The sequence below is a fragment of the Typopeltis vanoorti genome, chromosome 8, assembly GCF_054136105.1.
Source record: "Typopeltis vanoorti isolate ZY-2024b chromosome 8, IOZ_Tvanoo_1.0, whole genome shotgun sequence".
Classification (NCBI taxonomy): domain Eukaryota; kingdom Metazoa; phylum Arthropoda; class Arachnida; order Uropygi; family Thelyphonidae; genus Typopeltis; species Typopeltis vanoorti.
In genome coordinates, this window is record NC_143556.1 from 100,518,249 (window position 1) to 100,546,224 (window position 27,976).

Sequence of the window (27,976 nt, forward strand, 5' to 3'; positions counted from 1 at the left end):
ATGAGCAGTTTATCAGGGTATTTCATCCTCATAAATGTAATATCACAAGGAGCTTATGTGTAAATTGTATAGTGGAGGCAAACTACTCAGTTAACAACATCTTATGGTCCATCTGTCTGCTACCTTTGCAATTCAGTATCACTTCCTTTCTCTCCTCTCCTCAGATTTCAATACCAGTGTAGGAACAATACACAAGGAGTGTACTCTCATCCCACTCTCTTCCTCCTGCATATAAATGACCTATCAGTGACTCCAAATCCTATCCATAGCTTTACCAATGAAAGTATATCCCCCAGTTCTCTTCTTCATTTGTCAAATCTAGTACATAAATCTCCCATAACCCATGCCCTGTCTGTGATCTTGCTATTCTTTTGTAGAAGCAAGGATAGTTTTGTGAATGCAAGTTATATCAAAACACAGTCCTGTCTTATTTCCCCCTTGAGAAAGATCTAGCTTCCCCTTACTTTTGATAGTAATCCAGATCCAGATTTGTTTTCTTGGGATGACTCACAATTTCAATTTTTGCTGGCATAAATACATCTCACCTATACTTCTACAGATTCTAAATAACAAGGTGACTTTTCTATTTGAGAACTACTTCTCTTCTGTAGAGCTACTGACACTGTATAAATCAAAAAAAAAGTAATCAGATATGTGTCTGTTGATAATTAACTAATAATTTTAAGGAAGGTGAGAACTGAAATGTTTTTAGAAATTTTGCTTTTTTTTTTTTCCATACATTTTACTATGTAAAAGGCATATCAGAAAGAACTGCATAGTAGTCAAATAAAGAGAAAATTCCTGTCTAATGTTAATTTTTTTTTGTATAATTATACACCTTTGTAGAAAGAAGGTGTCTGTGGAAGAAATGAGGTGATTATGTAATAATACACACAAATCACAGTAGATTATTTGGATGGATGACTGGCAGTATTCTGATGAATGCTTCTGCAGCTAAGCATGGATTATTTTATATATATATACAAAAAAGGAAACAGGAGGGAAAGACAGCTTTCAGTCTGATTAAAATATCATGAACAGATACTTCAGTTGAATTCTTTAAGCTGAATAGATACAGTAAAAAATTAAAGTTCTGAATGAGAGTGAGGCAAACTGTAAATTATCTTCAACATATCTTGTCCAAAAAATAAAAATTGATGGTGAATGGATTTTAAAAATTTGAGAGAGAGAGAGAGCGAGAGGGTTACCTTCTGCAGTTGCAAAACTTGAAATGATCTTATTCTAAATTCCATCTGTCCACACATTTGGAGTAGTGCACTAAAATTTCCCTAAAATGTTTAATGTTATTCTGAAGAGTATAATTGAAGATTCACCCCCCCTCTCTCAGATGTACTATTTCTGGTGTATACCTCTTCCATAGGTATTTTCTCAGGCAACATTCCATTCAACAGAATATGCACCATCATTCCTTCACTTTTTTTCCAAGCCTAAGACCATAAGCAGCTGTCAGCCAGCATCCATTTACTGTATAGCTTTAAACTTATAAAACTAACTTCTTGTCTTCGTCTATCATTTTATCTACCTATGTTCTTTTGAATAACCTTTGGGAAGCATAGGTGTTTTCCTTAGAGACCACCTACAGCGCTTCAGAAAATACTTGAACAGATTCCTACTGTCTCCTTATCCAAATGTTCACCAATAGCATTGAATTTGCAACCTTTCATGTGTGGGCTTCATTGATATGTGTTTAGAGAAAGAGAGAGAAATGTCACAATTAAATGGGTAGCTGAAAGATCAAAATTATACCAAGAGTATGAACATAGAAAATATACCATATAAGAATTAAGTCAGAGTATACTGAAGAACATTTTGAACTTTCTTGTATAGTGAGACCTGTAGAGTTTCCATAATTAAACAATCATGCATGTGCCATAGTAGAAAATTATATATATTTTACAAATATTTTGTCTTACATATTGTAAGACATCAGTGTGAGCAAAGAAAAAAGTAAGAAATCACACCAGAATACATCACATGGGAAGAACAACTATACTAAAAAGTGGAAGGAACTGTAATGTTCACCACTATCAACTAATCTAGCAACTTTATCTGGAACATCTGAAAGAAAGAATCTTTGCTCTTGACCCAAAATTATTTGGTGCTTATTTGTGGGATGAAATCACAGAGTCAAACCCATTCATTTTTACAAAAAGTCAATAATCTATATCCTCGTATTAAATTCACATTAGAAAAAGAAATATCAAGAGGAATTTCTTTTTTGGACGTTTACATCCAACATAACCTGGATGGATCACCTTCTACTTCTGTCTATCAAAAACAGACCTTTATAAGTTGCTTGCCAGCAAAGGTTGGTCGATAGGTAAAGCCTATGCTACTAATTGGCTCATGCCAAAAGTTAAGCAAGTTTGAGCGTGGTGAGTAGTTGGAAGGGGTTCAATCATTTGATGCTGTTGGCACACTCTCCCTCGATGAGTCTTTGGACTCCCTGGAGGTGTCACATAATAATAATAATAATAATATATTCACAATACATCAGCACACCACCCATCTTAGAAATACAGCATCATAAAATCCTTAGTGACCAGAGCACAAGATTTGTTGCTTCAAAAGATTACTCAAACAGGAATTTGAAACCATCACACAAACAGGTCTATTAAATGAATACAATCCAAGAATAACATAAAAAATAGTTACCACTACTACAAGACAACTCCACAGAATTCCCATATCTTAAATTAAAGGCATGATGCTATGATGTCTTTAATGACGATGATGCTACCCGGAGTATACAAAGTACTATGTTCATGTAATCTGCTGTCCTATGGATGAACAGGAAGATCAGTCAATAAACATATTTTTGAAGATTGAAAGTGCATCCAGCTCATCAAACACACAAAGCTGGCTTGGCACAGCATATAATTGAAAATGCAAATCACAGGATTCAATGGGAAAGCACCAAAATATTGCTCAGATCTATTCATATTTGTACTTAGGTACAGATATGAACGACTATTCAAAGAAAGAACTGAAGCTCTACTTTATCGACAAAACCTTAATTGTAATGATTGCCTTACTATACCAAAAGTGTGTTATACTCAATTGTGTTAAATAGATTGCATTATAAATAATTTAACTCAATTAATTATGATTTTGACTCCAATTATTTTTAACTTAACAAACATATAACTGCATGTATAGAGGGATTTTAATTTGGAGCATACAGTAGGGAATTTGAACAGTTCCACTGTTCAAATTCTCTACTGTTGTTCTTTGCTCATACTGATTATGTCTTATGATACATAACAAGTAATATTTGTAATTTCTACTGGCACATGTGTGACTGTTTAATTAACATTTTGAACATTTGAATGTTAAAATACTTTTGTAAAGAATTTTACCCCCCCCCCCCCCCCAAATAATCTTCTGAGATCCACAATAATATTTTGCAATATTATTATATTATGACTCATACTCTATGAGATTTCTCAGAGGAATTCTAGCATAACATAACAGTGGAACCTCGGTTGTCAAACGACTTTCATCTCGAACAAATCAGTTCCCGAACATATTTTCCGAACAAAGAATGCACCAGTTTCCAAATGGAATCCCAGTTCCTGAACAGGCAAACTGGCAACCACGTGCTCCGCAGAGTGAGATGTAAGGTGGGAGAGAGTCAGTTACGCAGCAGCCTCTGCTCGGTGCAGACACCTGCTCGAATTTGCAGTGCCTTTTCTCGATTTTCTTTGTGTTTTGTTTATTTTTCAAAATCATTATTAAATAAGCCACCATGGGGCAGAAGAAGGATAGTGACAGCAGCAAAGTGAAAAGAAAATTTGTTAGAACCACGATGGAGGTGAAAAAAGAAATCATATCCAAACATGAAAATGGTGTTCGTGTCTCGGATCTTGCTATGCAGTTCAGAATGGAGAACTCAACGATCTGTACAATACTCAAAAATAAAGAGGCAATCAAGGGAGGTGATGTTGCAAAAGGAGTGAAAGTTCTTACTAAACAAAGATCACGGTCAACTGAAGAAGTGGAAAAATTGTTGCTGAATTGGATAAACGAGAAACAGTTAGCTGGTGATATTGTTTCTGAGGCTATAATATGTGAAAAAGCAATCACAACAACTGTGATTACATGATGACCTATTAAAGAAAAACCCTGGTACGAGTGCTGATACTGATGTGTTCACAGCTAGTAGAGGGTAGTTCGAGAAACTTAAGAGGAGAAGTGGCATACATAGTGTGGTTATGCGTGGGGAGGCTGCAAATTCGAACCAAGAAGCTGCTGAAAAATATCTGCAAGAATTTAATGATTGCGTAAAGGCTGAGGGTTTCCTTCCACAACAAGCGTTCAACTATGATGAAACTGGCCTATTTTGGAAAAAAAAAAGGCTAAAGAGGATCGACATCGCTCAGAAGGAAAAAGCATTGCCAGGACACAAGCCAATGAAGGACAGGCTGACTCTTTTGCTTTGTGGAAACGCAAGTGGGGACTTAAAGGGCAAGCCATTGTTTGTGTACCACTCTGACAATCTGAGGGTGTTTAAGAAAAATAACATGATGAAAAGTAATTGTCTGTTATGTGGAGGGCTAATAGTACGGCTTGGGTAACCAGGCCATTTTTCATTGAGTGTATCCATGAAGTCTTTGCCCCAAGAGTGAGAAAATACCTTCAAGAAAAAAATTTGCCAATTAAATGTCTTCTAAAGTTAAGGGGATAATAAATTCCTCGTTATTTTAAAGCCGGCTAAGAAACTCGGAGATCAGAATCTAAGAGTTTCATGCCGAAGAACTTTTGGCGAGTCCAAGCATAAGTCAACACCTGGTAGTGCCACGATGGCAACTCAGAGCAAAGGTGGAGCAAGCTCCATCACTATCCTTAATATTTTCTCATAATGTAAAATGCAACTCCTAGGAGATGTATTACTGTTTTACATTATGAGGAAGGTCACTACCCAGACTGGTTTCGACCTTTATTGAGGTCTCATCAGTGAGTAGGTAGACCTGGATAATACCAAGGTTTAAGTGAACCAAACTTACCAAACCCTCTTGGCTCTTTATTGTAGTAATAATATATGGGTACACCTTGCTGGCAATTCGTATAGTAAAGGTATGTAATAAATTTAGTTTAATCCTTTATCCAAGTGTGTCCAAACAAAGTTTGCTCTTTCAAGTATCTTCAGGACTGGGTAAAGTGGTACAACACCAGGCAACTCCTTGCAAAGGTGGAGCAAGCTACCAACACGCCTATCTCAGTATCTCCCATAATGCAAAACACATCTCCTTGTGGATTTGTATAATGTTATGCATTAAGGGAAGGGCCACTACCCAGACTAGTTTCGACCTTTACTGAGGTCTCTTCAGTGGGAGCCAGGCCCAAGTGGAGATACCAAGGTAGAACTAAATTTATTATAGTCTGAACAAGTGAAAAATAAACTTTCAACATCTTTCTCTAAATCCAGAGTAATTTAATAAAAAGGTGGCTCAACGTTTGGCAGCTCCGATAGGAGGAGATGACCTTGCTAATGCTTCTGCCTTGGTATCTCCACTTCGGCTGGCTCCCACTGAAGAGACCTCAATAAAGGTCGAAACTAGTCTGGGTAGTGGCCCTTCCCTTAATGCATAACATTATACAAATCCGCAAGGAGATGTGTTTTGCATTATGGGAGATACTGAGATAGGCATGTTGGGTGCTTGCTCCACCTTTGCAAGGAGTTGCCCGGTGTTGTACCACTTTATCCCAGTCCTGAAGATACTTTCAGGTGCAAACTTTGTTTGGACACACTTGGATAAAGGATTAAACTAAATTTATTATAGTCTGACCAAGTGAAAAATAAACTTTCAACATCTTTCTCTAAATCCAGAGTAATTTAATAAAAAGGCGGCACACCATTTGGCAGCTCCGATAGGAGGAGATGACCTTGCTAATGCTTCTGCCTTGGTATCTCCACTCGGGCCTACCTCCCACTGATGAGACCTCGAGAGAAAGCTCCATGTTCCAGCTCTGCAGTGAAAGTATCCCAGCCTTGGATTCCAGTTTCCAGACCCCGAGAGAGAGCTCCTATTACAGTCCTGCTGCCTTGGTAAGAACCCTTTGTCTTTTTTTTTCTTCTTTGGTTCTTTGTGTTCCCCCTGTACCTAAGTTTAACAGGTTTTTCTTATCTGCGAACAGGGAAAGCTTGGCCTTTCTACAGGTCTGTCTTTTTGTGGACTTGGATCGTACAAGAGTCTACTCTTCCTTTTTTTTTTTTTTTTTTTTTTTTTTTTTGAAGCATGTCTTTGGCTCTACCGAGAGTAAGAACCCTCGGGTTCGAAATCGACGCAAGTGTACACAAGAGGACCTTTGCGAAAGTGCTAATTGACTGCGTAGGGGCAGATAATATTTCTGGTTTTACCCCCTATGGGGGTGGCAGATATCAAGTAGTTTGTAAAAATACAATAACAAGGGAGAAACTACTCAAAGGGGTTGAGTGTGAAGGGAAACTTTGCCATCCTTTTGTCGTTGGTAGCATCTCTAAAAAGATGAGAATAGAGCGATTCCCTCTGGAATACCTAGAAGGAGGGAACGACATAATTAATCAAGTCTTTTCGAAATGGGGAACCGTACGAGATGCCCAAGTAGGCAAAGACGCTGACTACCCTGAATGGATGTCGGGGGAAGTCACGTTCTCGTTAACGATGAAAACAGAAGTTCCAAATTTTGTAATGATTGGATCGGCCAGGGTAATGGTGAGTTACCCGGGAGTAAAGAGGCAATGTTTTAAATGTGGAGCCCTGACTCATCTCGGGGCCCAGTGCCCGAAGTTAAAGTGTAAGAACTGCCTAACAGCGGGTCATACACTAGCACAGTGCCAATCGGCATGCCTAAAATGCGGCATTAACAGCCATAAAATAGACGCCTGTCCGGACAGAAAAATGGCTGAAAAATTGGGAGGCACTATTACGCCCAACATGGAAACAACAGCCCAAAATGTTATTGGCGCAGAACTGAATGATTTCCCCACCCTGAAGGCCGCGCATGAGGGAACAACAAAGAATCATGCCGCCACCTCCGAAACACTGCCAAGTACACCAGTGGAGAAGCCTGCAACCAGGAGAGATGAAGGGCAGGAGGAACTGGCCACCGATCAAACCGCCACTACAGACATAGCAACCGAAAATAACCAGCAGCACCAACAAAACGGAACTATCACTGCAGTCACAATAGACGAGGACACGGAGGCAGTAGATATGGAAATCAACAATGCAGAAACAACACAAAAGAGGCCAGCCAGCCCTGAAGAAGTAAATATTAAAAAATCGAAACAAGGAAGTCCAGCACAAGTTGGAAATATAAAGTCAACTTCAGAACCCACAAAGTTCCCTCATGCAAAGGCCAATGCACCTATATTGCATCTTTTAAAAGATTTCCCCAAGGAGGCGGCGAGACTACGAAAAGCAATAGAAACATTCGGAGACATTCAACTGATACTCACAGGACAAAACGGGCCAAGAGTCGTCAGTGCAGAATGGAACGATGTGCTTGTCGATAATATAGATGAAATCACTCTGGAAAAGATCATTGGTCTTATCGATGCAGAGGACGATGTGGGACTAGCACTGCACAGAGGCCTCTACATGCTAAACCACGTCCGTGGAGACAAATTAGCAGATCTCATCATTAAAACCCACAACAATAGACAGCAGGAGGATTTAAACCTCGCCTAACAAGTCAGTCGACTCCTAGTATCGATCTGTGCCAGAGCGGGGAGAAGAAAAAAAAAAAAAAAAAAATTCTGGTTTGTTTTTTTCTTTTTGTCCTCTTTCAGATTAGAATTTTTGTTGTAAAAAAGGTCTATGTCTATTCCACAGAGGTATCCTGAGAACCTGGGCTGCGAAGGCTTACACCGAGGCGGTGCAGCTCCTTGTGGGCTGCATCACCCAGGCCAGGCTCTGCCCCCGCTCTTCTCAGTATTAAACTGGTCATTCAGGTTGAAATTTCAGAATTTACCTAGTTTCTTACAAATTGTTATATGTAATTTTTAATGTTATTTACTGGTTCCTCTTTTTCATGTGGTGCTTCTTTCATTTGTTTTTCCCCACTTTCCTCGGGCAGACACCTGAAGAGGTGACTGACCGGGGAAAGCTGAAAAGAACGGATGGAGGGAGATAATGTCGGAGATCTGCTTGGTGCTGACATTTAAGTCAGGCCAAGTAGATCGACTGAGGCCTCTTTTAACTATCTACTACTATCCACTCTATCTTTTCTCCTCCTCTCTCACTATCAAGCTGACTCTCAGCACAACTTTTTTTTAAATCTAAAGAGGCCAGTGATGAAAGGCATGAACTCCCATTCGACCTCAATAAAGGTCGAAACTAGTCTGGGTAGTGGCCCTTCCCTTAATGCATAACATTATACAAATCCGCAAGGAGATGTGTTTTACATTATGGGAGATACTGAGATAGGCGTGTTGGTAGCTTGCTCCACCTTTGCAAGGAGTTGCCCGGTGTTGTACCACTTTACCCCACTCCTGAAGATACTTTCAGGTGCAAACTTTGTTTGGACACACTTGGATAAAGGATTAAACTAAATTTATTATAGTCTGACCAAGTGAAAAATAAACCTTAAAGGTATGTAAGTTCAGTTCACTTAAACCTTGATATTATCCAGGTCTACCTACTCACTGATGAGACCTCAATAAAGGTCGAAACCAGTCTGGGTAGTGACCTTCCTCATAATGTAAAACAGTAATACATCTCCTAGGAGTTGCATTTTACATTATGAGAAAATATTAAGGATAGTGATGGAGCTTGCTCCACCTTTGCTCCGAGTTGCCCTAGCGTGCACTACCAGGTGTTGACTTACGCTTGGACTCGCCGAAAGTTCATCGGCATGAAACTCTTAGATTTCGATCTCCGCGTTTCTTATCCGGCTTTAAAATAATGAGGGATTTATTATCCCCTTAACTTAATTTATGTCACCAGAAAAAATAGCCTCTTGGCTCTTTATTGTAAATGTCTTCTTGTGATGGACAATGCTCCTGCTCACCTGCCAGGCTTGGAGGATGAGTTAGTGGAGGAGTTTGATTTTATCACAGTGAAGTTCTTGTCCCCTAACAAAACTCCTCTAATCCAGCTCATGGACCAGAAGATCATTTCAAACTTTTAAGAAACTCTACACCAAAGCAATGTTTCAAAGGTGTTTTGAAGTGACATCTGACAGAGATTTAACACTCAGAGAATTCTGGAAAAATCACTTCAACATCCTCCATTGCTTAAGTATCTTTGACAAAGCCTGTGAGCAAGTGACTTACAGGACTATGAACTTGGCCTGGAGGAAATTGTGGCCAGACTGTGTAGCAGACAGAGACATTGAGGACTTTGAGGATGAGTATGTTGCTCTTGTTTCAGAGTTGAGTGGAGCCAAGAGACAGAAAAGAGAAAGAGGAAAAAACCCCAAAAAGATAGTTATCTGATCTTTTTATGGAAGGGGACTCTCCTTCCACTTACGGCATCAACTCTCTTCCCTATACTTAAAGTGAAGTTAAATTTTCATCTATATTTTATCTATTTAAGTGTTTATTCTTTTTGTGTAAGATTTTATGCATTTGCATTGTTTTTGTATACAATTTTATGCATGTTCGACAACTGAGGTTCCACTGTACATGATTTCTCTGTGTGTGTATACTAAATATTATTCTTCAAATATATCTGATAATATAATTTAAAAAGTAGTATATGCACATGTCACTAGAATACAGTAAATATAAGGAATGGCATAGAATTGCATAAGATGCTGTAATATATAAAAAATAATAAATAAATAAAATATGCTTTGGTATTCATAAAAGTTATTCAGGTATTCCTTTCTCCCTGAATTTCAAAATTAGAATGACTGAAACTTAATCCATAAATAAATATTGCTTACATCCTGAGATAATATTTCTTCATTGATCTGTTTTTCTTGGACAATCATTTTCTTCAGTTCATTTTCTTTGGCAATGATATCTTCCTTTAAGCACTCCAAATGATTTTTATGTTGCTCTAGAATAGATTTCTTACCAGCTAGAATATACCTGGCACAAAATGAAAATACAGAATATAATCAGCAAAGTTTTAGATCAAGTTAAGACCATTAAATGAAATAAAATTCATAGGAACAATTCTGAAAGTTTTGCAATATTTTCTTATAGTAATATTATGATTTCAAAACCTCCATCAAATCTCAAAATAAATGGGACATCATATGAGCTAGATCAGCCTTAATTCTCTAACTAATTTCTGTCAAGTGACGAGCAAGTGAAATGCATTTCCACAAGTGTATTGCTGGAAATATATTTCATTTTCTATTTCTTCCCTAAGATGATTACACTAAGATCAAATTTCAGGAAGTGATGTGTTCTTGCACCTCTTGACATATTATAAGAACTTCTCCTGTTTTCATCCCATGAAATTTCCCTATCAAATTGTTTCATCTTATTCCTTATCCCATTTCTTTATGGGCTAAAAGGATTTTTCTCAGTCATAGCCAAGTTAGCCAGTCTTTGGCATGGACAGCAGAGTTTTTCTTCCCAGTTTATCTGGGGTTTTTCCTCTCACAAGCAGGCAAACAACCCCCAGTGAACACATGAGCTACAGTCACAGGATATACCGGGAGGCATAGAGCTAGTCACCTTATCCTCGGATACGACTTAGAAGAGCTTAAGTTAGATCTGTAACAGGCCTAGGCCTAATAAGTAGAAGGGAGAAGACTTAAAACATCTTGCTCCCAGACACGACCTCATGATCTACCCCATTTCCTTCCATTCTATGAAAAATCTCTTCCACATTAAATCAGTAAGAACCTTTTATCAATTTATGCCTCAATCATATTCTCACCTCTTCTGTTTCATAATGCTCTGCAAATGGCACTCTCAATCTGGCCACATCCACACATTCCACAGACAAAAAACTGCTTTTGTCAATCTTATCTGGATTCCTAATATATCCTCCATCTTCATGAAAACAGGTGACCAAATCTGCAAACAATAATTCATATGAAGCCTGATTAAGGCCTTATACAATGGAACCATAACCTCTTCACTGCTACATGTCAAGGTCCTCATCATTTTCATAATCTGATGTGATGATTTCAACTTGAGCAATGTGATCTTTAAACTGCAGGTCCCAGTTCATCATTACTCCCAGATCAGTCATTTCCTCTGCATCCTTACACTCATATAGTGTATTCAGATGCTCCTGCAAGGCCCACAACGTCTGCATTGCATCATCTGCAAAAGAGGTGCCCATTTCCGGTTAAACCTATCCGAAAATTATTAATATACAAGATAAATGATAATGGACCAAAAACAGATTCCTATGACACACCACAAGTGATGTTCCTCCTTTAATTTGAAGTCTCAGTCTTATCACCTGCTTTATGAAGCAGGGACAATTTTGTTTTACCCTTTTTCTACTCTAGAAGTTGCCCCATTGCAAGACACTTGTTGAAATTTTGACCACCCCCCTCCCCTCATGGCACAATTGTCTTGAGACCTGTTGTGTGTGAGGGGTTAAAAAGTATGCCAAAGCTATGATTAGTGCCATAATTCCTTCAAAACATGTACTGATATATCAGCAAGTTCTACTACCTTATTGACCAAGTATACTAAATTCCTAGTTTATCTCTTTCTCACTTACTATCAGTCTATCCTTTACCATTTCCACTGCACTCACACTTCTCATGGTACCATCCTTATGATGATGAAACAATACTGCTGAATACCTCAACTACATCCTCTGCAGTAATTACAATCCATGTATGAAAGAACTCTTTAGGATTTTTTTTTTAGCCTGATTGGCTAATTTCTGCTCATACACTTGCATACCCAGTGAGCCACCATTCTTCTGTACACCTGATGCCATTGATTATTACTAATATTTAACTTATGCTGCTCTAATGGTGCCTTCTTCCAGACTTCATGCAAAAAGATGGAAGGGTTCGAGAAACCCCCTCACAAAAATAGAAAGAATCCCCCCCACACACAAATAAATATCATTGGCAGTCTGCAACCACCTCACCAAAAATTTGATATCTTCTAGATTGCTTTTTTCTAAATATAAAAATTGACAGGTTGAACAACAGAATTTTGAATATTATAATGTTGTAAAGTATGAGTGTCCAACCTTTTTTTTTATCAGATCTGCCCCAAACTTTCTGGTATAAAATGTATTTGCCACATATAATCAAATATCAAAAAATTTGTTTTTTGAAAAATAAGTGTTTATCAAAGTTATTAAAGTTTGAAGTTTATCAACGTTATCAAAGATAAATAACTACTGAAATAAAAATCAAATTCCTTGATAAAATTTTATTAAGAATTTTGTTTACTTTTTTTATGCAGAATTTCAATTTTTTATATACATTTACACAACAATTTGCTACAAACCCTTGGCTTTTTCTCCACACATAGCTAAAGGCAATGAGGATGGACCAGGGTTGTAAAACATCTTCAAGCCATATTACTAGTTTTCAAACCATGCTTTTCTTTCTAATCTTCCATAAATGATATTTTACCTCATTATTATAACTATCAAATTCTTTTCTCATTGCTAACTGGTGGGCAGGTCTGCAAAACAATACCCTGTTCTTCTGTGAATAATGGAATGTCCAACACATTATACAATCTATTCCAAATACAGAGGGCAAGGGACAGTTGAAGAATGCTTGTTCTACTGTTTCCAATCAGAAATCTAAATCTTTGACATATTTTATAACAGATGTTGATGATTTGGATTTCTAATGTTAAAGTACCTCCAATTGGAGGTATTTTACACAAGTTTCCTCCTGTTAGAATATTCTTGGAGCATAATGAAGTTATTATACAGAGTGATTATTATTATTAGAGTCATTATTAGTACCACTGTGGATGTTTGTGACATAGGAGGTTAAACACTGCTTCATACCAGATTCTGCTATTATTATGGATAGAATATCAGTGCCAGAAAGAAGTAAGTCAAGAACAATCTCATCCCTTGGGTTATCATAATCATTTATTCTAAATAGTCGGAGATGAAACCCTGAGTAGTACCAGAGACGGTCTGCACATGTGAGATTGGTCAAATATTTTTGGTGTTTTTGCATATGAGTACTTTAACTGGTAGCACTAGATAGGGGGGGGGGAAGGGAATCCCAAGTATAGTGAGAGGTTCTTGCTTAAGGAAGGGTTAGTCCAAAGGAATGTCTCTGAAATCCCATCATCCAAAATTTCTTAATTTTGTCTTGTCAGCATTGGTAGTTAAAGTGATAAAAGTATGCCAAATTATTATTATTATCTGAGACCTCCAGCTACCAACCTTCCCTTAAATTCATTAACACTAGATGCACTCACTACCCCTAAAGGAAAATTATTCCACTCACTCACTGCTCTGTGAGAAAAACCCAGCTCTTACCCCTTTCTTGACTGTAAACAAGCTTAACTTCCATGGATGACCCCCCCGGTGTTCTCTCCCCACCTTCCATATAACGACAAATTTCATCATTTGAAATGCTATAACAACACCCATTCATTTATAGACCTCTATCATATCACCCCTCTCTTTCTCCTGTTAACCAGACTGCAATCCACATACTCACAATCTGTCCTCATAATCTAAATCCCATAATCCGGATATAATCTTTATAACCCTTCTTTGCACCCTTTCCGTGGTGGCTTCTTTATCCCCTTGGTACCCAGGAGACAAAATCTGCACACAATAATTCAGGTATGGTCTTATCAAAGCCTTATAAAGAGGCAAAATGACTTCCTTATCTTTACATGTCAAGGTTCACTTCAACATAGCAATTAGTCTCTGCGTTGTACTTACAACTTTTGCTGTGACCTTTGAACTTTAAATTCTTATCAACCAATACACCAAGATCCCTTGTCTCTTCAGTTTCTTGTAGCATAACCCTGCTAATATAATATGCTGCTGGAACTCTAATCAAGCCAAAGTGCATAACTTTACATTTACTAACATCAAACCGACAGCCATTTTCGTTTGTCCAGATTTCCAGTCTATTCAAATCATTTTGTAATTGCTGAATATCAGTAGCATTTCTGATTGCCCTGCCTATCTTCGCATCATTGGCAGACAATTGTACATCTGATGATAGACACTGCTTGATGTCATTAATGTATAGATTGAACAATAATGGCACAAGGACTGAACCCTGAGGTACACCACTGGTTACCTTAAATCTGGTTACCTTAAATCACACCTATTGCATACCACTTTTTGATATTTATCTGTCAACCATTCCGTGATCCAAGTCAAGAGTTTATATTCCAATCCCATATTCTCCAGTTTGTGCAACAGCCTTTCATGTTGTATCCTATCAAATGCCTTAGAAAAATCCAACATTATCATAGTGTATCCATTCCCTTTATCCAACTCAGCCGTAACATTGTTATAAAATATGAGCAAATTGCTAAAACATGACCTTCCTTTAGTAAGCCATGCTGTTCCTTGCAGAGTATAGCAGATTTATGATAGCATGATAATGGGAAAAATTATTATAGACCATAATATGGTTTTTACCACTGAGAGATCTCCCAGACATTATCCACCTTTCAACACAAACCATGAAAACGTTCATTGCTCTTCACATTTATAGAGTATTTGACTGGCTCTGTCACAGATGTCATGTCTGTCATAAGTCTACTTACCTATCATGACACCAGCCTTCAATCATTTGCAGTTGGACTATCAATTTCCACTCCAGTCCTTCATAGTGTGTCCAGATGGATGGCTTCCTCCCTTCAGATTTCCACATCAATTCCAGAACATACCAAACCCTCTGTACTTTCACCCAAGCTCTTCCTCCTATATATAAATAATCTCTTAGTAACCTGAAATTCTATCCCTACTGTTGTTTATGACATTACACTCCATTCTTCATTTGACAAACCTTGTAATTCTAAAACATTTCAAGCTCTTCAAGATGGGACAAGGACAACCTTATCAACTTAAATGTTATTAAAGCACAGCCATATCACTTACAAGAAAGGATTCCCCTTATCATTCATTGTCGTCTTCCTATCCAGGTTCTAGGCCAAGTGGCCTGCTGTGCACTCAGTCCATCTTCTTCTTGGTCATCCTCTATTCCTTGTTTCTCTCGGATTATATGTTAAAATCTTTTTTGGTAATCTTTATCTCTGCATTCTTGCTATATGGTCTAGCCAGTTTTTTCTATATTTAATCATTGAATCTATTATGGAACTGATTTTAAGATTTTTAATTATTTCGCTGTTTCTTTTTTTTATCTAATAGGATGAGTTTTTCTGTTTTCCTGAGAATTTCATTTCTGCTGCCTGAATTCTCTGTATATATCCCTTTCTCTGAAGGTCCAGATCTCACTTCTATATAATAGTGTGGGTTTGGCTATTGTTTTATAGACTAAATCTTGTGCGTTTCTGTATGCAGTTAGGTTTAAAGGTTCTGTTAATTACTCCAGTGACTTTTATAAAGTTTGTCATCTTAAAATCAATATCTATTTCACTTACATAAGATAGTTCACAGCAGTGGCAGCCGGTGAAGTTTTATGTGGGGGTGTTACCTATACAAAATAATTAAAAAAAATTCTTTTTTTCCTAATTAGTAACCAATTTATTAATAAACTGTTTACTGATTAGGAAAAAAAGAATTTTTTAAAAATTATTTTGTATAGACAGCACCCCCATTTAAAACTTCATGGGCCACCACTGGTTCACAGTCTAGGTATTTGAAATTATTAACTTGCTCAATTATTTATTACTATTTTACTTCTGACAGGGTTATTTCCATGAAAAGTCATGGCTTTAGTTTTCTCCATTGATATTTCCAGCTCCTATTGTTGTATAATATTATTTAAATTATAGATTGATTTCTGCAGTTAGTCTTCAGTCTTTCCAAAGATGATCTGATCATCAGCAAAGAGTAGTGTGTCTATTTTTGTATATCGATTAATTTGGAAGCCAAGTGTATTTACTTCTTCCCATTTTTTGATAACATTGTCCATATATATGTTAAATAATATGGGTAATAAAGGACAGCCGTGACAGACTCCTCTATTTATTGGTTTCCAAGTAGATATATCATTTTGCTTTATTGCTATTTCATTATTATGGTATATGTCCATACTTTATTTCTCAGAATTTTGTCAAATGCTTTTATATAATCGATAAAAGCCATGTGTGTTTAAATATTGTATTCTGTATGTTTCTCTATAATTATTTTTAAAATAAAAGCTGAGTCTATACACAACCTTCCCTTATGAAAATCCATTCTGTTCTTCTCCTAACTGTGATTCTATATAGGATATTAATTTGTTAACATTTTTGCATAGATTTTGTATCCTGTATTGAGGAGGCTGATGCCACGATAGTTATTGCAATCTGTTTTTAGACCTTTTTGTAAATTGGGATCACTAGAGCTCCATTCTAGCTTTTTGGGGATTTTCTCTCTTTGTCTATTTGGTTTATAAGTTTTAGAAATCTGGTATTAAATTCTTTACCTGCAAATTTAATAAGTTCTGTGTTTATATTATCTTCACCTGGTGATTTGCCTATTCTGCTTTGTTTACATGTGTTTTGTAGTTCTTCATATGTAAACTCACCTATATTACTAATGTTATATTTCAGTGAAGGTTCTTGCATCAAGGAGTTATTATGCCATAATGTCTGGAAATATTCCTGCCAAGTTTCTGGTTCGATTATATCAATTTTTGTTCTTTCTTTTAAATCATTATTCATTTGTTTGAAGTTTCTATATGTATTAGGTCTTTTTAATGTACAGTGCCATTCTAATTTTGCTATAAAATGTTCATACATTTCTCTATTTTTTTTCCTACATGCTTTCTTTGCTATTGCTCTTTTCCTTTTATTTCAATGAATGATTCACCTGTCTAAATATAGCCATTGTTTAATATGTTATCTTTTTTGATTCAATTATCTGTTTGATCTCTTCGTCCCATTGTCTTTAACTCAAACAAATCTTAAACCTGCCCAACTTAGCAGATTTAAGCCCCCCCCCCCCCCCTCTCTGACACAAGCAAATCACTTCTTGTTGTTGTTTGAATTATCTTCTTATCCCTTTTTTCGTTTTATTTACTTTAGTTTTCTAGGCATTCCTGTAACATATATATATATATATATACAGTGGTGCCTTGGTTAACAACGGCCTCAGATAACGACGAGTGGCTGCAAGAAAAAAAAATCTCTTGGTTAATGACACAGGTTTTGGTTAATGACTCTCGATTATGTGAACCTCTATCCGATCTAAAAAACCGGAATTTTCCGATCACACTCAGCCACGCGCGGGAAGACATTGTCGAATATAGAACAGCCACACGGCATAGCTGTGAAGCTCAGATATGTTTGACCTATCATAGCCAGCTGTTTACGCTTTCCGTTTATTGTTTCTTTTCTTGTAGTGTACTGTGCTTTATTTTAAAATATGTGGTTATAAATGCATTTTATGATGAAAATGAGTATTTAATCATTTATTTTTTATGTGTTGGTTCATATAGACAAATTGGTGGGTGCGTGTCACTGTTCATTCGTCATCAAAAGGCAAAATTAAATCTCATCTGTATAATAATCGTTGTATCTATAAGCTGCTAATCAGTGTATGTTATGATAAGTGCTGTATCTAATATCGTCACCTCACAAGCAAAATGCACTAAGTCAAAAATTGCAGGTTTTGAATTTAACTGTTAACTTTTATTTCAAAAAGTTTTTTTTTGAACTTTTACTTTTATTTTCAGGTGACGATATGTTCTTTGTATCCTTTGTCTTAGTGTTGTACAATTTGTAATAACAATACCGTATTTTGTGTATCTTTTTTTTTTTTTTATAGAGTGAATTTTTTACCTTGTGACAAAATGGGCCCCAAAAAGAAATCTAGCGAGGAGAAAAAAAAACAGAAACATTTTCTCTATTGAACAGAAGAAAGAAATAATAGCAAAACATCATGAAGGTGTGAAAGTTATGCAGCTAGCTCGAATATATGAAACCAGTCATTGAACAATATCAACCATTTTGGCTAAGAAAGAAGAACTTATAGCTGCTAAGGGAACTTCAAGGTTGAATGTCAGAGGGCTTTTTTTGGAGCAAATGGAAAATCTATTATTAATTTGGATAAAAGAAAGAGAAATGGCGGATGATACTGCATCTCAAAATGCAATCTGTCAGAAAGCTAAACAGATTTATCAAGATTTGAAAAAGAAGACTTCGGGATCAAGTTCTGAGATAGATGATGATTTCAAAGGTAGCAGAGGTTGGTTTGACAACTTTAAAAAAAGAACAGGAATTCATAGTGTGGTTAGACACGGTTAGAGGCAGCTAGTGCTGACAAAGCAGCAGCAGATAAATTTGTCAATAGCTTACAAGAATTATATAAGAAGGAGAATACCTACCTCAACAAGTCTTCAACTGTGATGAGACTGGGTTATTTTGGAAGAAAATGCCCAACAGGACATTTATCACAAAAAAAGAAAAAACACTTCCTGGGCATAAACCAATGAATGATAGGTTAACATTGCTTTTAGTAGCAAATGCAAGTGGAGACTGCAAGGTAAAACCAATGTTAATCTACCACTCAGAGAATCCCCGAGCATTCAAAAAGTTCAATGTCTTTAAATCCAATCTCAGTGTTTTGTGGAAGTTTAACAGCAAAGCCTGGGTCATAAGAATAGGATTTAGAGACTGGATTCGCGAAGTGTTTGGACCAACTGTCAAAGCCTATCTTGAGCAAAACAATCTGCCTCTAAAAGCCATTTTAACCTTGGATAATGCACCTGGCCATCCAACGGGCATACAAGAAGAGCTACCAGAGGAATTAGATTTTATCAAGGTGATTTTTCTTCCTCCCAAGACTACATCTCTGATTCAACCTATGGATCAGCTGATAATTGCAAATTTTAAAAAACTTTACACAAGGGCACTTTTTACAGGGTGCTTTGAAATGTGTGAGGCTGCCAACATAACCCTTAGAAAATTTTGGAAGGAAGAATTCAACATTGTCATAGCAATTAGGCTAATTGTAAAGGCTTGGCAAGAAGTAACACTGAAATGTCTCAATGCAGCATGTAGGAAACTGTGTCCTTCCTTTGGTAATGAAGAAACTTAAGCAACTGCTCATGATCTTAACTTGGAAGTAGAGGAAGAAGATGTTGAAGAATTATTGGAGATGCATGACCAAGAACTAACTACTAACGTGCTAAAAGAACTTTTCAAGCAGTAATGTAAAGAAAAAGGAAATGGAAATTTCATCTGAAGATGAGGATGCAGAGAAAGAACAAATTATGACTACTGAAATCAAAAATGTTTTGGCAAAGTGGGAGGAAGTTCAAAATGTTGCAATGAAATGAAATTCAAACAAATCTGAGGTTATCAGAACTGCAGATCTATTTAATGAAAAGTCCATGCAGTTTTTCAGAAACATTTTAAAAAAGAGGCAGAAGCAAACAACCCTAGACATGTTTTTTACAGGTCCATTTGTCAAAAAACTCTGAAGTGAGCCCACTTGTCCTTCTGGTGAAGATTGATAATTAAAAACTGTTTTCATTAACAATTCATTTCATTAATGTTAATTTTTTTGTAGCAAATACATATACATACTGTATAATAAATAAATGATATTTACCATATTTTTATGACATTTTAAATGAGTTCTATCTGCATTTTTAATATGTACTATGGTTGTGGGGAGGGGGCCGGAACAAATTAATCGATTTTCAATTAAATCTTATGGGGAATCGCGCCTTGCATAACAACAGTAATCCTGGAACAGATTACCGTCATTAACCAAGGCACCACTGTATGTGTGTATATATATATATATAAATTATTTTAAATGACTGATACCGAGAGATAAAGAGATGACATGGTTTATTTAAAAAGATACTACTAGTTTCGTTGAATGAATCAACTTCTTCAGGTATCACAATCAAAGAAATATACAAAAAATAACAGACTTAAAAATTGCATTAACAGTACTAGTCCAAAAAACAGTAGTACCTTTTGAAAACAGTAATGCCAGCTTGAGTGCCAAATAAAAGTTGACTACGTGCTGTCACGAGTGCACCAGTATTGAACAGAGGCAATGTGTGTGTGTGTGTGTGTCAAAAACATTGAAACTTAGGGAGTTATTTATATGGGAAGAATCTAAGGCAATTTCTCTGGATTTGACAATCTTTCTTTCAAGTTCATTATAGCACACACGGATATTAGAAGTTTGTGTCCAGTCCACGATGTGTTGGCGGCCTTCATCTGAGTTAACGGAGAAAAGAACGTGGCTAGAGAGAGCGCTGCCTCTAGTCCTGTTGCAGGAAATATCTCTATGGTGTTCTTTCAAACGTAGAAGGATGGATTTAGCAGTTTGGCCGTAGTATGGCTTTCCACAATCATATAAGATCTTGTAGACTCCTGGAAACTGAGTTGGAAGATTTAGGTTTACTAAGTATGGAGCGAAGTTTTCAGAGCGTAGTGAAGCAAGTTCTGAAGTTAAATTTCTTGAGAATTTTAGCTAGTTTTGGTGAAAGAGAGCTGATGTAAGGCAAAGAAATAAAGGCTCTGTGGGAAGAGGGACGTTCAGAAGCAGTTGAGTGACGGAGAGAAAGAAATTTTTCAATCTTATTAGGAGAGAAATCATTATTGATAAAAGTCTTTTTTAAAAAAAAGGAGTTCATTTTCAATTTCTGTTTCTTCTGTTAGTAAAGATTTGGCCCAGTGTGCTAAGGTAGAAATAATACCAAATTTTTGCAGAGGGTAGTGATGGGAAGAAGCATGAAGGTATCTGTCAGTATGAGTAGGTTTTCTAAAAATTGAGATTTTAATACTTTCAGAACATCTGGTAAGCTTCAGATCTAGAAAGGGGAGGCAGTCATCCCCTTTCTAGATCGAAGGTAAAAGAGATTTTTTCATGGAACTTGTTTAGGTAGTCCAAAAATAAATTCAGGATGTTGACACCGTCTTCCCAGATAAGGAATATATCGTCTACATAACGATACCAAAATTTTGGTTTAAGGGGGAAGGAGTTAATAGCTTTTTCTTCAAAATCGTTAAGAAATATATCTGCGAGAATCGGAGAGAGTGGGCTGCCCATGGCTAGACCCGGATTTTGTAAGTAGATGTTATTGTCATATTTGAAGTATTCTGACTTTATGCAATGGGAGAGTAAAGCAAAGAGTTTTTTGGATAATTTGTTCTTAAGAAGATTGATGACTTCTTGAGCAGGAACATTTGTGAAGAGAGAGAGAGACAATATCGAAACTAACCATTAAATCTATTTTTTTGAGTTTGATGTCTTTGATTTTTGATACAAAGTCAGCAGAGTTTTTAATATGAGAAGAGGAAATTCCAGAAAGATTTCTTAAAAAAGTTGCGAGGTATTTAGAAAGATTGTAGGTAGGTGAGTGTATCCCTTCAACTATTGGTCTGAGCAGGATGTTTGCCTTGTGTATCTTGGGGAGATCATATAATCGATGGATTAAAGGATGAAGTGATCTAAGTGAAAGACGGATGTTTCTTGGTAACTCCAAGGTGGTTTTTAATAAATTATTAGTTCTATTGTGTAATTCAATTGTAGGATCACTGTTAAGTTCAGAGTAAGTATTACTGTTTAAAATTTTATTATGGTAATCAGACTTGTTTAAGATGACAGTTGCATTCCCTTTGTCCGCAGGTAGAATCATGATGTCATTATTATTTTTTAAAGACTTAATAGCTGCTCTTTCAGAATAAGAGATGTTGTCTGGAGGTGGTCTAGCATGATTTATAGTGAAAATGGTTTCTATACAAAGGAGGTTAGCTTCTTTGATTGGTAATAAAGATGCTGCCTTTTCTATCTTCGTTAAGAGTTGTTCTTTAGGTATGGAGGTAGGAGCAGTGACAAAATTAAGACCTTTCGCAAGTACACATTCTTCTGCTGAAGACAGTTGGTGGGAAGAATTATTGATAAATTTTTTCAAAAAGGTAGAATCAAAATGAGAAGTTTGGCAGTCTTGCATATATTTAAGAGAATCAAATTTTCTGATTAGGTTAATTTCATCACAATTCTGAATTTTAGAAGCTTTAAGAGTGCTAATTTCTTTTAAATGGTTCCAAGATGAACTGTCTAGAGCAGGGGTGGGGAATCCCTTGCCCACGGGTGAAATTTCGGCCGCGAGTCTATTTCAATTCGCCCCTTTATTGATGTACGCGTATGTATATCAGCACACTACATACACTATATATAAGAGTTAAAATTTGCCAGTCAAATGCGGAAGTTTTTAAATTAGCAATTTTCAGCCTTGATACTAAAAAGGTTCTCCATCCCTGGTCTAGAGAATTAGATAAACAGGTTTCAAAATAGGACTTCTTTCAGAAATAAGTGGCAAGAAAACGTTTGGTTTCAGAAATGCGTTGCGATAAAAGTTCCAATTTGGCTCTGCGGCAAATTCTTTCAGCTTAGCAGTTTTTATGGATTCATTAAAGTTAAGGAAGAGTGGAATAATGGAATTGCACTTACATCTTTTTAGAAACACAAGTCTGTTAATGTATAATCCAATGGTCCTGAGATTCTTCTGATATTCTTTGATGAGTGAATTTAATTCCTTGTCATCAGGAAAATTGATATTGTGATTATTCATTTTTACTCGGTAGAAAATATTATAAATTATTTTAAATGACTGATACCGAGAGATAAAGAGATGATATGGTTTATTTAAAAAGACACTACTAGTTCACTTGTTTCGTTGAATGGATCAACTTCTTCAGGTATCACGATCAAAGAAATATACAAAAAATAACAGACTTAAAAATTGCATTAACAGTACTAGTCCAAAAAAACAGTAATGCGAGCTTGAGTTTTCCAAATAAAAGTTGACTACGTGCTGTCACAAGTGCGCCAGTATTGAACAGAGGCAATGTGTGCATCAGAAAGATTGAAACTTAGGGAGTTATTTATATGAGAAGAATCTAAGGCAATTTCTCTGGATTCGACAATCTTTCTTTCAAGTTCATCATAGTACACATAGATATTAGAAGTTTGTGTCCAGTCCACAATGTGTTGGCGGCCTTCATCTGTAACAGAAGAAACAAAAATTGAAAATGAACTACTTTTTCTTAAAAAGACTCTTATCAATAATGGTTTCTCTCCTAATAAGATTGAAAAATTTCTTTCTCTCCGTCACTCAACTGCTTCTGAACATCCCTCTTCCCACAGAGCCTTTATTTCTTTGCCTTACATCAGCTCTCTTTCACCAAAACTAGCTAAAATTCTCAAGAAATTTAACTTCAGAACTTGCTTCACTACGCTCTGAAAACTTCGCTCCATACTTAGTAAACCTAAAGAGAAACATCTTCCAACTCAGTTTCCAAGAGTCTACAAGATCTTATATGATTGTGGAAAGCCATACTACGGCCAAACTACTAAATCCATCCTTCTACGTTTGGAAGAACACCATAGAGATATTTCCTACAACAGGACTAGAGGCAGCACTCTCTCTAGCCACGTTCTTTTCTCCGTTAACTCAGATGAAGGCCGCCAACACATTGTGGACTGGACACAAACTTCTAATATCCGTGTGTGCTATGATGAACTTGAAAGATTGTCGAATCCAGAGAAATTGCCTTAGATTCTTCTCATATAAATAACTCCCTAAGTTTCAATGTTTCTGACACACACACACACACACACACACACACACACACACTGCATCTATTCAATACTGGTGCACTCGTGACAGCACGTAGTCAACTTTTATTTGGAACTCAAGCTGGCATTACTGTTTTCAAAATGTACTACTGTTTTTTTTTGGCCTAGTACTGTTAATGCAATTTTTAAATCTCTGTTATTTTTTGTATATTTCTTTAAATAAATCTAGTAGTATCTTTTTAAATAAACCATGTCATCTTTTTATCTCTCGGTATCAGTCATTTAAAATAATTTATATTTTCTGCCGAGTAAAAATGAATAATCACAATATATATATATATATATATATATATATATCAATGAGCTCTTTCTTTATTATATTCATAAGTACTTGCTACATGATGTACTAGAAGTTTTGAAACCTCTCAGTGCAGGATTCATATCAACACACTTCTGTTATGTGGATGTTGATTTTTTTTTTATTTTTTAAATGCTTAATTAAGAACAACAAAAGACCTAATGGCAGATGGAATTAAAGGACTTCTTCAGTAGCATTTATTAACTTAGACATGGCTATGCATGGAATTTTTGATGATGTAGCAGTTAATGAATTTTCTATGCATTTTAATGATCACAGGATTAATACCATCTATGACAAGAACAGCCATTACTTTTTAAACATTAGTTTAAGAAGTAATATTATTATTATTATTATTTGACACTTCCAGGGAGTCCAAAGACTCATCGAGGGAGAGTGTGCCAACAGCATCGAACGATTCGTCCCCTTCCAACTACTTACCACACTCAAACTTAATTAACTGAGCCATTAGTAGCAGAGGCTCTACCTTTGCTGGCAAATGTGGGCTCTTGTTATAAGGATGATGATTAAATAAATAACCATGTTCATTGTTTTAAACATTTTGGTTGTTCTAAGATATTGCAAAAGCTAATCTCACAGCAATAAGTCTGTGCTGTAAGTGACACTAAGTGATGTGAATAGTGACTGTCTGATTCCAGGCTGTTGCAGCTATTTTATCTGCTAGTATACATAACAGATGTAGAATGGTTTTGGTTGATTTTTCTAGAATTAATTACACTTAAGCAATTTGCTAAGGCATTGAACAACTTTCCACTAATAAGGCATTACAGCAACTTCTACTCTCCAGTAAATTAAAGATACTAAGGAATTATATACTTGGTTTATTCTTTTATCCAAGTGTAAGCAAACAAAAATCATTAATCATACTTTCCATGATCTTCCACACAGACAGCTGCCAGAGCAATGGGATGATAATTGATAAGTTTGCATTTGAGGTGTTTTTAGGACTGGGTCAACTTGTATATAGAAGTTAATGGCTTCACATCACTTGCCTTAGTATCCCATAATGCAAAGCACATATCCTTACGAACATGTATAATGCTATGCATTATGGTCTGGCTCTCACTGATGAGACCTCAATAAAGGTCGAAACCAGTCTGGGTAGTGACCCTTCCCATAATGCATAGCATTATACATGTCTGCAAGTGTACTTTATCATTTATTTTATTTCACTGAATTGAATTGTGTGTGAGCTGAATTATTCAACTCACACACATCCAAAGTATTCTGAAATAACAGACATCACCTGCTTACCAGGAAGCAGATGACAGAATATGAAGGATATTTAGTCCTTTTGTAGCACTTCTTTCTCATATGAATGTGAGGCAAGAATAGAGGGTTTTTATCACAGGGATCTTCTACGCTGGTGTTAATAATGTAGAAAAGCTCTGTGAAAAGAACTATATATTCTTGCATTCCTTGTGGGATGTCTTTCTTTTGGTAAAAGGATCAAGAATGAGTAGATATTATTTGAATTTGAAGGTATAGATAGATAAAATATTATAAAATGAGAGAATTCTTAGAATCCAAAATTGTATGCGACACTGCCTAGAGACATGTCTTCAAGTAGTGTCACACACTCATACAAAACATGTCAGATGCTCATATTTTAGGATAAATTTTGAACTGATATTTCCTATGCAAGTGATCTAAAATGAATAGAATACTGCTCTTAATAAAACTCTAGCATCAAATCATTAATCATAATTTCTATGTTCTTCCACACAGACAGCTGCCAGAGCAATGGGATGATAATTGATAAGAATATACTGGAGCCTTTCTGAATTTGAGTAAACAATCATAATAATAATATTTTTTCTGGAACTTAGAAACTGCTCCTCTATAATCTGTTTTGAAGCAGTTGTATTCCTCAGGACCTTGCCAAAGCTGAAAATTAAACAGGTTTGGTCAGAGGCACTGCCAGTTATTTTGTACATTCCTGTAATGCACAGGCCAACATGCCAGATGTCACCAATCCCACTGATATTCACAGTGATATTTCTCAATATGCTGAGCACCTCCAGTTTGTCTACCTCAATTCTTACATCAGTTTCTGTCATGCTAGCAACTGCAATATATCTACCTGGATGGCATACTCTTGCAAAGTGATCAGTTAGTAACTCAACTATTTCTTTTGCTGCTGTACTTTTCGTACCATTAGCACTGATTAAAGTTATCCTTCTATAACAGCAAAAGAAATATTAAGGATTTATTTGGCCTACTTAGCTAATTTCTTCTCACTATCTGATTTATTCCAACTTGTCATGCTGGCCACTCTTCCTGTCTGCATTCCTTATTGCTCACGGTTATGTTCATCACCGTTTTTCTTTATATTCTCTTCACAAGATTTTTGTTTATTTATATTTTTAGCTTCTCCTTTATGCATTTAACTGCCACTTGATTTATTCTCTAAGAATGGTGAAGCAGAATCAGGTTTAAGAAACAAATTAATCTAAATAAATATGGTTGTGAAACTTTCCAAGATTTGGGAAATAGTAATTCTTAGATCTCCTGCCCAACAGTGAAAGATAGCCATCCTATCCACACAGGTGCCCTCTCTTAGGAAAGTGTTTTTGTGTGCATTATTTCAATTTTTAGATTGATCTTCCCTTGTAACTGAGAAAAAAAAAAATATTATTATTATTATCTGACACCTCCAGGGAGTCCAAAGACTCATTGAAGGAAGCACCTACTCTACAACTCTCTGTCTCCACGACTCAAACGAAAATCCACAATCGAACCGCCACTACACCAACGCCATCTACCACCCATCACCACCACCACTAGTATTTTTCACAGACAATCACAAACATCCATGCCCAGAGCGGTAATTTTAATCGAACCCACAGCATTTTTGATAGAGAGCAGATTCGCTAACCACTCGGCCAACCAGGCCAGCAATGGAACTATTAAACCTCTGTAATCATACCATAAGAGATGAACTTAAACAGCACCTAAGCCTAAATGCTCATTCACTATTGGCATTCTTCCCTTGTAGCTTCTTATGGAATGGCACTGCATCAGATTATTTGTCCATAACCAATAGGACCACATTGCCACCAACTGGTGAGAGTGATAATATGATCTTGCCCCCCCCACCCCCCCCCCCCCCCACCCCCCCCCCCCCCCACCCCCCCCCCCCCCCACCCCCCCCCCCCCCCACCCCCCCCCCCCCCCACCCCCCCCCCCCCCCACCCCCCCCCCCCCCCACCCCCCCCCCCCCCCACCCCCCCCCCCCCCCACCCCCCCCCCCCCCCACCCCCCCCCCCCCCCACCCCCCCCCCCCCCCACCCCCCCCCCCCCCCACCCCCCCCCCCCCCCACCCCCCCCCCCCCCCACCCCCCCCCCCCCCCACCCCCCCCCCCCCCCACCCCCCCCCCCCCCCACCCCCCCCCCCCCCCACCCCCCCCCCCCCCCACCCCCCCCCCCCCCCACCCCCCCCCCCCCCCACCCCCCCCCCCCCCCACCCCCCCCCCCCCCCACCCCCCCCCCCCCCCACCCCCCCCCCCCCCCACCCCCCCCCCCCCCCACCCCCCCCCCCCCCCACCCCCCCCCCCCCCCACCCCCCCCCCCCCCCACCCCCCCCCCCATATGGTTCAGATTTTATGGGTGGTTGTTTTGGTTCATATTATAGGCAACACACAGATATACAAGAAACATCATATTTATTGGGAATCTTAAATCATATACAGCTAATCATATCTCACATTCAACTAAGTCAATGCTATATTCAATCAAACTGTGAAACTAACTGACATTCTAGCACACGAAAATAAACACATTCCTTTAAGTTAAATCATTAAAGCACACATATTATATACCCCAAATAGATCTAATTACCATTCTGCTTACAACGTTAATTACACCTAAATATGATACAAACTTCTATAATCATTTCCAGACAATCTGTCTAAAGGAAACTATCTGCTACTAAACAAATACTTAAAGTTCTCTAATTCAGTCCTGACTCCTATCCTATGCCATCTGTACACAC

The 27,976-nt window shown here is 37.2% G+C and overlaps 1 protein-coding gene across 5 annotated transcripts in view; it reads right to left on the bottom strand.

Moving 5' to 3' along the window:
* Positions 1 to 27,976, bottom strand: part of rad50 (DNA repair protein rad50) — a 664,851-nt gene that overhangs the window by 110,810 nt on the left and 526,065 nt on the right. For all 5 annotated transcript variants that reach the window (XR_016548684.1, XR_016548685.1, XM_090396855.1 and 2 more), the window contains exon 31: positions 9,895 to 10,042. Coding sequence is in view for 3 of the 5 variants with exons in the window: in XM_090396855.1 (XP_090252981.1) it covers positions 9,895 to 10,042 (148 nt within the window). In the remaining 2 variants the exon portion in view is untranslated. The remainder of the gene's footprint in view (positions 1 to 9,894; positions 10,043 to 27,976) is intronic.